Source organism: Xenopus laevis, chromosome 1L (genome assembly GCF_017654675.1).
Source record: "Xenopus laevis strain J_2021 chromosome 1L, Xenopus_laevis_v10.1, whole genome shotgun sequence".
Taxonomy (NCBI): domain Eukaryota; kingdom Metazoa; phylum Chordata; class Amphibia; order Anura; family Pipidae; genus Xenopus; species Xenopus laevis.
In genome coordinates, this window is record NC_054371.1 from 17233190 (window position 1) to 17244264 (window position 11075).

At 40.2% G+C, this 11075-nt stretch overlaps 1 gene segment (V, D, J or C); it reads left to right on the plus strand.

Moving 5' to 3' along the window:
- The first annotated feature begins 5356 nt into the window (after window positions 1-5356).
- On the plus strand, window positions 5357-11075 carry LOC121400507. The segment is given in 2 exon segments: window positions 5357-5475; window positions 10711-11075. Coding segments are annotated over 2 exon segments (414 nt in total).

The following is an 11075-nucleotide window of genomic DNA, read 5'->3' on the forward strand; positions in this document are numbered from 1 at the left end:
TCTCTTTTGTTAGTGCCCAGTGTAGCCCTGTAGTTTTGTGCCAAGAAAGGGTTATATACATTGACAAATAACTTAAAAACATGTATTTTGTAAAAATATTATTTTAAATTAACGTGCATTGTAAAGAGTAAATTTAATTTTTATTATTTTCATTTTGCAAAAAAACTGTTGTAGGGTAGAGTTCACTTTACATACAGCCCTAGACTGTCATATACTGTACAGATCACTACAGACAAAAACATGCAAAGTAACAAATTAATGCTCATTATTGAAAAGAAATATTGTATCTCTCCACCTACACCTTTCTCTTCTATCTTTTTCATTCCCTCTTCTCTCACACCCACCTTCACTTCTCTCCTTTTGCTTTCTTCTCCCTTCCCCTATAACACTTCAATACCACAATGTATTTTCTTTCCTTCCTTATATTGAATTTATTTGTCTACAACCAAGTGTTTGTAATTAAAGGGTAAGTTAAGCTTGGATAAACCATGTGATTATTTGCATTACTTTGCAAGTAACCTCCCCAAGGTCATATGTCTTATCCTTTCAGGTATTGAATGAAGAAGATGCCTAGAAATTTTTAGGAACTGGATTATGAAGATGAATTATGGGATGTTAGCTTTGTATAAATATGAACATATGAGATCCCTCTCCTTGTATAACACACAATTGATTCACCCTTTCCCTACCAGCCCCCTTGCTTGTTGCTTGGCAATACTCATTGTGGCACAGACTTTCTTTCAGTTTGAAATTTCACCAATCTGGTTACTAGGTTCCAAATTACCCTAGCAACCATGCATTGATTTAAATAAGAGACTGGAACATGAATTGGAGAGACCTGAATTGAAAGACGAGTAATAAAGAGTAACAATAACATTTGTAGCTTTGTAGCCATACACAGCATTTGTTTTTTTAGATGGAGTCAGTGACCCCCATTTGAAAAGCTAGATAATTCAAAATCTAGAAAAAATAAATAATGAAGACCAGTTGAATCTTTTCTTAGAATTAGCCATTCTATGACATATTAAAAGTTAATTTAAAGGTTATCCAACACCCCTTTTACAATTATATTGCTATGTTTTAACTCAATTTTGGCCTACCCAGAAACTACAATAAGTTGCTCAAATATTGTGTAAACAATCAAATTAAAGGAGCCGTCCACCTTTAAACTAGTATGATATAGACAGTGATTTTTGTGAACATATTAAAAGTTAACTTTAACATGTTTCTCATAGGTAAACTGACAATTCTAAATGTGAGACACTGACATGTGCAGTTATTACAGTGACCACTAGGTGCCACAACAAGTACATTATGTGTCTAATCTCTAATGTCTTCTGTAGAAATAACAGAACTGGTGTTTAAGCCAAAAATAAATCCATAGCAACAAATCAAATAATTTCTTCCATTAGTCTTACTACATATTTCAGTCCACGGCCAAATGCTGGTAAGATCAACAAGACTTTAGAAACACATTAAAGGGGAACTCTACTGTTGGAAGAAAATTTATTTCTATGCCACTTTCCTCCAAGTGTTAATGAAACATTTACCATTCTTTTAAAATCATTTACAAAAGTAATTGTTATTTAAAGCAGTATCGGTCTTGTGTCTTATCTTCTCAGCTCTGCTGGATTTAAAACTATGTAGGAGGCTTCTGTAACATTCAAGATTTCAAACCAGCAGTATTGAAAGGAATAAACGCACACACAATGCATTCCATTGTAATTACATCTATATGTAACTTTAAAACCATTTCATTTTTTTTTAAATGAAACTAAATTACCCTTTTTATAAGGCAAGCGTCTACTGTAGGTCCCCTCTAACTAGGGTTGCCACCTTTTCTGGAAAAAAATACTGGCCTTCCTATATATTTATCTTTTTCCCCTATTAATAAGATTGGGATCAACTATCATCTTTACCGGCCAGACCGGCAACCCTATCTCTAACTAACACTATACCTACACGCTCATATTCCTAACACTGGCGCACAATCGCCCAGGGGCTCTTTCTCCCACCTAGTCCTCATTGTGACAGCAAGCTATCCAGTTCACTAGCCCTCTCTAACTCCTAGAGTAAACTCACTTGCCACTACTATCCTCTAACTAGCCCTTAGGGGTTACTAACCTCCCCTTAGGTCTGGCCACCTTGGTTTGGATGCTGCATCTTGTTTCTAGGCCAAAGAGGACATGCCTCAGCAAGTCACCACCTTATATAGGCTCCTGAAGGGGAATTCTGATGTGTTGGCTCCACCTGCTAGATGAAATAACTGCCAACTATTTACAGTCATAAAATAAAATATTATTTACCTCCTTACAAGTCACCTTTGTTATTGGCACCTAAAGATTATTGTAACTCTGATAGCAGTGGGCCCAACAGATTATGGGTGTGTAGAAAGCACTCTGGTAATATTTGTAAAAAAGTGAAAAAACTTTTAATTAAGTGCCACAAGCAGCCCTTTGTCAAACTTGTTAAGCCAAAGTGCTGCTGTTTTTTACTGATTTGCACTATTTTACCCTGGCAGGGGGTACAGCTTGTACCTGGGACTGCAAAGAGTCATTTTCTATTGTGTAGTACACTTTAACTGATTCTATTAACAATACAGGAGAACACAATACATCCTAGGATTGTAGAGGCAAGCGGTAGAAGAGAGAAAGGATGGTAATTAGAGAGACAGGATGGGTCAAGCATGGACTTTTTAAGAATATGCTGGATATAGGCCTGTTTTGAATTGAGAGCGGAAGTTCAAGAAGTGGAAGATGTGAGTAAGAGCTGGAGTAAGCGCAGGGCCAGATTTACATAATGAGTACACCTAGGCCTGCTGCCATTTGTCATCCCCGTCCCCTCCCCTTTATTCATGCACATGTGCATGATCACTGGGGATTGGTGCACAAGAAATTTATAAAAGATCTTATCTCATGTGCATCCCCAGTGTTTCTGAACCAAGTGCATGTGGTTGGGCACCTGCTGCCCTAGGCCCGGGACTTTGTGGCCTTCCCACAAATCTAGGCCTGAGCAATCGCAGCAGCACAGTGTTTAAAGAGAAAAGAAGAGATAGGGTTAAGTGAGTTAGAAAAAATACAAAATAATTTAGAGCAAATCATGTGTTAATGTAGAAGAGTTGGAATTTGACTTAAGTTGGCCATAGACCCAAAGATCCGATCGTACAAATCATCGTACGATCGGACTTTCCCATCTCCCGACCTGCCACTAACCATTCCGATCAAATAAAGTACAAAAGAACAGATCAGCCGATGTGCTGCCCCTGACAGCAATCGTATGAAAGTTATGTCCGACCAAAGCTGGTGACAGTCTCCCTCTGAAAATCGTACGATCGGCAATACATGCAGAGATATTATCTTAAATCTTTTAACCTGTCTGATCGACCAAACGACCAATCTCCGAAAAATGACGGGACTCTCCACACACCGTCCGAAAACCGTATGAATCGGATCTTTGAGTCTATAGCCAGCTTAAGGTTAGAAACAGTAGAGGTACAAAAGGCTTTGAGCAAAGGGACAGAAAAACAAGAATGAATATAAGTTGGTATGGAGCAGGGTCCAGGGCTTTGAGAAACATCCCCTGCAGCAAGTAAAAGTAGGAAAATGAGTGAGAAGATGTGGGAAGAGGATTTGAAATATTGTGTATTGGCAGTGTCATTGGAGGACAAAGGTGTTGCAAGTAGTTGCAAAGTGCATAAGAAATGGAAATACAGTGTCAGACTGGGGGTCCAAGGCCCACCAGGGCTGCCACCTCAGGTCCCCTGCCCCAGCTCCGACCCCCCCCCCCCCTCCCTAAGCCCCCAACCTCACCCCCCTCTGCCCCACCGCCACGCATAACTAATTCTTTGTTGGCTGATATCGGGGCTATGTGAGGAGGTCAAGAGCAGCACCCAAAGTTTCCAGCCAGGGAGCAGGTCTGGGTTAGTGGGGCCCACAGTCTGGCCCTGTGGAAATAAAAATGACAGGCAATAGGAGAGTTAAAGGCAGAGACTAAATTAAAGGATTGTGTCATGATTTGTGTTTAAACTGAAAAATAATTCACTTTAGCATATAAAATTTAATTTCAAACCAAGTAAGTGCATTTTTTAGTTGTAATATGGGTGTGTAGGTGCATCTCGGGTCATTTTGCCTGGTCATGTTCTTTCAGAAAGAGCCTGCACTTTAGGATGGAACTGCTTTCTGGCAGACTGTTGTTTCTCCTACTCAGTGTAACTGAATGTGTCTTAGTGGGACCTGGATTTTACTATTGAGTGCTGTTCTTAGATCTACCAGGCAGCTGTTATCTTGTGTTAGGGAACTGCTATCTAGTTACCTTCCCATTGTTCTGTTGTTAGTCTGCTGGGGGGGGGGGAGGGGGTGATATCACTCCAACTTGCTGTACAACAGTAAAGAGTGACTGGAGTTTATCAGAGCACAAGTTATATGACTGGGGGCAGCTGGGAAACTGACAATACATCTAGTCCCATGTCAGAATTCAAAATTAAATATAAAAAAATCTTATTGCTCTTTTGAAAAATTGATTCAGCACAGTCTGCTGGAGCAGCTCCATTAATTGATGAAAAATCATGTTTTCCCATGACACTATCCCTTTAAGGATCACTGTACATACAAGCAGAACAAATGGGATTAGCTTGCCATTGCTGTTTTCTAGCAGGTAAACTGTAGCTGTAGTTGTGCCTCTGCTCATCTAGATCATTTGTAAATGAATCCTTATAGAATGGATCACTCTTACAAATGCTCATCCCCAGCACGTGCTCTCCCCTAAAGATATCTTAATAAACACAGAGAGTAAAAGCTGGGGACTGCTGCACACAGGTCTGGGGAACCACAACTGATTCGAATTGATCAAACATTAAACTGATCACCCAGCGGCAACAGAGAATGAGAGCAGAGAAAGAGTAAAGATGAACACTGAGATAAAGCAACTTACAAAGTTTGTTTGTAGAGGAGAATTATAGCACATGTAAACAGATGTTGGAAGTTAATGCAACTAGTAGTAAATTTACCAGTAAAAGTGCAAAAATGCAGACAATAGGGTCACAGATTTTGATCTGGTCCTACACTCAGCAAGCTGTTCTCTAGCACTGTCTGTGTCACCTTTCTGTTGTTACTAAGTCATTTACACCTAGTAGTAAATTTGCCAAACTGGTAATTGTTTTCAAAATAAAAGACTGCTTATCTGGAGGAGTATAGCGTAATTTAAATTGATTTCAGCATTTTTAAAATGTGTATCATATAGCGGAAATATCTGTTCCATAGAGGAGGGATGCCACTAGCAGAACCACGCTGTTAAGTAATAACCCTTTATGATTTGCATACAATATACATGAACCTCTTCCATTCCCTGTGTGCTTGTGGGGATATAAATATGAGTGAGTGCAGGCAGGGGCTCAGTGATCTGTATCAGGCCTGTGTGCAGTGATCAGTATGGTGTCCCACAGCTGCTTGCTGCCTATACTCATGCTCTGGCTTCAGGGTGAGCACATTAAATATACAGATAATAATAGTGATGTTACATAGAAATGTATTAATAATACATTTTCTGGTTGAATTTGTTTATATCCTCAGGTTCCTATGGGCAGGTTGTACTGACTCAGTCTCCAGATTATGTCTCTGTGTCACCAGGAGAAACTGTCACCATCACATGTAAAGCCAGTAGCGGTGTTGGCAATTATATAGCCTGGTACCAACAGAAATCAGGGCAGGCACCAAAGCTGCTGATCTATTATGCAAACACCCGACACACAGGGACCCCAGAGCGGATCAGCGGCAGTGGGTCTGGAACTGATTTCACTCTTACAATCAGCAGAATGGAAGCAGAAGATGCAGCAGATTATTACTGTCAATATCACGGTGGTTCCCCTCTCACACAGTGATACAGAGCTGAACAAAAACCTCCCTGTTACTGTGCCAGTGAGTTATTTACATGATACTCTATAAAGCTACAGAGCATGACATGGTATTCTCAGTAGGGGAAGACTTGGTACAAATATATCACAGCTGTACAAAGGCATCAAACCACAGGCCCAGATTCGTGTGAAGACCTTTTCTGTGAAGATCTGTGAATACAAGAAACTAATAGTCGCTCCTCACTGGCTTCAGTTTATTTGGGTGCAGGTCCCAAGAATAAAGCAATGCAAATGCTGTTCAAGCTGTTTGAATATCGGTGTCAGTCAAACTAAATTACCAATTGGTAATATTTACTGCAAATATTCTGCAACAAATGTATGAGTTGGTCAGTTTTTTGTATACTCTCCCTATAGCTCTTACCGATGGTGGTCAGGGGGGGGGGGCTTTATCACAATTACACTCTCTGCACTAGAAGAGCTGAATTTTATTTATTATTATCCGGAAATAAAGTGACAAGGATCGACTTTTTTGCTGCCCCTGGTAACTTGTCTGGGCAAAGGTTTTCACCTTGCCTCGTGTCAGGTGCCCTCTGCTAATTCAATCCCTTCAGACTGATGAAAATCAACCAGATATCTATCAATAGGTTTGAACTTGCCGTGGGCTGATTAACTCATTGCTGCCTTAATGTGATCTCCTCCCAGTGGACCTGTATAGACCCTAGCTATGTGTATGCAAATAGTCAGCCAGCACTCACCACTTTGATTTTTAAATGTAGCGACCAGGTGCACGTCAAATGGTGTCCACTGGTGGAAGTAGACCCTAGCTATGGTCCAACAATCAAATCAGTCTGATTTAAGCCACACGTAGGTGTCATATGGTGCAAAGATCTGTTTGTTTTGTGACCTTGTCAGATGAACAGACCTTTATATGTAAGAAGAATGCAGATTAAGAATGCTTCAGGCCAAGGTTACTAGTATGTCACTGGGAAAATGATTATCTCTTATCAGCAGTTTGTCACATTCAGTATCCCAAAACCCAGAACAAACACCAAAGGTTCTGGTCACGGCTCACACTGCTGCCTATAACTAGTGATGGGCGAATTTGCGCCGTTTCGCCGAAAAATTCTCGAATTTCGCGCGAAATTCGCGAAACGGCGCCGGCGTCTCGTTTTTGACGCCGGCGCCCGTTTTTCCGACGCCGCCGCCCGTTTTTGGCGCCGGCGTCCGTTTTTTCGAAAAAAAAATTTTGACGCCGGCGAATTTTTTGACGCGAATTTTCGCGGACGATTCGCGAATTTATTCGCTGGCGGCGAAACGCGCAAATTCGCCGCGAATTCGCGCCTGGCGAATAAATTCGCCCATCACTACCTATAACAGCCACCTTTCTCATAGGGAGGAGCCCTTTATTACTTGAATGCCGCCAGGTCTTAAAGTGAAAGAACCAAGGTGAGGGTTCTGGCAGGCAATGAAACATGTGACAAAGGTGTGAGTGAGATGAAAATTTAAAATTAAAAATCTGAGGTGCCCATATGTTTTCATAGGGTTGGCAATAGGGCAGAAGTCAGACAATTTTGCTGGCAAATTCTGGTTATATGTTGCAACCTTATCTATACCTGTACTGGGCAATATATTGTCCCTAACCTATACCTGTACTGGGCAAAGATGATCATTAGTTCAAACATTTAGAACATTATTGTTTCTTAATTAGGCATTATGATTTAGTGAAATATAAAGAGATAGGGGTAGTTAAAAAAATACATCAAAATGCTAGTATAAAGTAAGGTTACACCTGTCATAGAAGGTGAGGCTACAGAGCTGTTCATTAATTACAACAATTCTACTGCAGATTTCCTCTATGCTGCTATGCAATGAACATCTGAATGAATTACTTGAGGTGAAGGAAGGCCTCAGTAGGAGGTTAGTGGAAAATATATAATACCTGTCTCTAGGTGAAATAGGATCAGGGTAGTTAGTAAAGCAGCTAGAAGCTCCAACATGGGGACCAGAAGGCCAGTAGAGGGGCTCAAGTAGTTAGAACAGGAGATTTCTGGTGTAAGGCACCTTGTGAGCATCCAATAGACATGGGGACTAGGACACCTGGTAACATTACCTTGGCCGGACCGAGTCCAGGATGTACAACCGGGTCCCCCCTCTCCAGACTTAAACTTTCTCACTGTCACCATCTGAAAAGAAAACCTCTTCAGTTTTGCTTCTCAGGAGGGTCCATAGGTGGTGCAGGCCCAAGTGCAGTCACATCTCCGGTAGTTATGTCACTGTTGTTGACCTATAAGCAAGGTCAGACTGGGCCGATTTGACACAGGAAAAAAAGTCCAGGCCCACTCCCCTGATTGGCCACCAGATAAGCAGTATGGCACATCACATAGCATGCGAGGCGGGGGTTGGATGTCAGGAGGAGGGCCCTGCTGGTTAGACATTCTGCACAAGTGTTATAGATCAACAGATGGGGTTCATTATACACCTCCATTTTTCCCTCACTGCTGGGCTATATGCCTTGTGGGGTTGGAGTTAAAATAACTAAAATGAACAGAATCCCCCATCTTCCTGCTGAGGGGGAGGGTAGAGGAGTAATACGGGAAATTTCTATTTTGATCACTGATTCTTAGCCCTAAACATTTATATATGTAAAAAACAAATGAATATCTAATTGATATTAGACATTTTAAACAGTTTAAACTGCTAATAAAATTTATTTTGTGACAAAAGCACCACCTGCTGATCATTTTGTCCAACTGTCTACAGTGAGGAAAAAAGGAAACCTACCGGTAGAAAAGAAAGGTGTTGTGATGATGTTTCTCTGCTTTATACAGACATTTGTTTTTTAAGGTTTACATACTGTGTCCTTTAAGGGGCCTAAAAGTGCCATAACCATTTCTAAACCCAACATTTATACACATAGAATTGACATGATCATAAATAGCACCTAATACAGGTATGGGATCTTTTATATAGAACACTTGGTAACAGGGGTTTACTATATAGTATACCTTAAGGCAATTAAAACATATTTAAACATTAAAGGAACAGTAACACCAAAAAATGTGTTTTAAATTAATGACAATGCTGGGTTTTCATTTGGAGGGGTTGAAATTGATGGACTTTGTCTTTTTTCAACCCAATTTAACTATGTAACTATAACTATGTAACAATATAATGTACTTTGCCCTGCGCTGGTAAAACTGGTGTGTTTGCTTCAGAAACACTACTAAAGGTTTACATCAACAATCAATGGGGGCAGCCATTCAAAGCTGAAAAAGTAGGAAAGGCACAGGATACACAGCAGATAACAGATACGCTCTGTGGTATACAATGGGGTTCTTTAGAACATATCAGTTATCTACTGTGTATCCTGTGCTTGAATGGCTGCCCCCATGGCTACACAGCAGCTTGTTTATATAAACTATAGTAGTACTTACCGGTTATCTACTGTGTATCCTGTGCTTGAATGGCTGCCCCCATGTCTACACAGCAGCTTGTTTATATAAACTATAGTAGTACTTATCTGTTATCTACTGTGTATCCTGTGTTTGAATGGCTGCCCCCATGGCTACACAGCAGCTTGTTTATATAAACTATAGTAGTACTTATCTGTTATCTACTGTGTATCCTGTGCTTGAATGGCTGCCCCCATGTCTACACAGCAGCTTGTTTATATAAACTATAGTAGTACTTATCTGTTATCTACTGTGTATCCTGTGCTTGAATGGCTGCCCCCATGGCTACACAGCAGCTTGTTTATATAAACTATAGTAGTACTTATCTGTTATCTACTGTGTATCCTGTGCTTGAATGGCTGCCCTCATGTCTACACAGCAGCTTGTTTATATAAACTATAGTAGTACTTATCTGTTATCTACTATGTATCCTGTGCTTGAATGGCTGCCCCCATGGCTACACAGCAGCTTGTTTATATAAACTATAGTAGTACTTATCTGTTATCTACTGTGTATCCTGTGCTTGAATGGCTGCCCCCATGGCTACACAGCAGCTTGTTTATATAAACTGTAGTAGTGTTTCTGAAGCAAATACACCAGTTTTACCAGTGTAGGCAACAGTACATTATATTGTCATTTATTTAAAACACTTTCATTTTTTCATGTTACTTTTTTTACTCCGATAAGATTGTTTTGCCACCCTATAGTGTATTTGCACAGCTCAGTTAGTAAGTACAAGGTACTTTTTTATTATAACAGGAAAATAAAGAAATAAACATCTATCCGATTCATAATACTGTAGTTCTCAGAAAATGATAAAATGTTATAAGAAGCACGAGACAGGGAGTCTTCAGTTCCTAGTGAGTCCCAGGATCCCCAGAAATGAACTGCTCTTTTCTTTCTTATTAAGAATGTGCTAATATTTAGTATGGATATTCTTTATATACTTTATTCATGGAAGTGGATTGATGCCTAAACTACCTACAAATTGAAATTAAGAAAACACAACCATTACATTGTGGAACCCAAACAAACCCAAAAGTCAAAGTCATTTAGTCGGTATAGTATTGCAGTCTATGGTATTTCATTAAAGAGTAAAACGTCCTTCTGTAATCTCACTTTGCATACACAAAGTGTGTGGTGAGTTCCCTGTAGATATAAGATGCTATAAATGTTCTATTTCCTATGTGACGTCTCAGTGATCTGCACCTGACACTGCTCCTACTGTCAGTATGGGGAGATACTTACTGCTTGTCCTCTCTGCTCTCTTCTCTCTCTCTGTTCCAGGTAATTAAGTAATTGTGTAAGAAACACATATATTTAACCCATGCTATAGAACATTATGTATATATACTTACTTGTACTTTAGTAAATAAAATTACTTTCTTATTTCTTATTCCCAATCCTCAGGTTCCTATGGGCAGATTGTACTGACTCAGTCTCCAGATTATGTCTCTGTGTCACCAGGGGAAACTGTCACCATCACATGTAAAGCCAGTAGCAGTGTTGGCAATGTGTTAGCCTGGTACCAACAGAAATCAGGGCAGGCACCAAAGCTGCTGATCTATGAGGCAAGTACCCGACACACAGGGACCCCAGAGCGGATCAGTGGCAGTAGGTCTGGAACAGATTTCACTCTTACAATCAGCAGAATGGAAGCAGAAGATGCAGCAGATTATTACTGTCAGACAAGTTATGGGTCACACAGTGATACAGAGCTGAACAAAAAGCTCCCTGTTACTGTGCCAGTGAGTTATTTACATGATACTCTATAA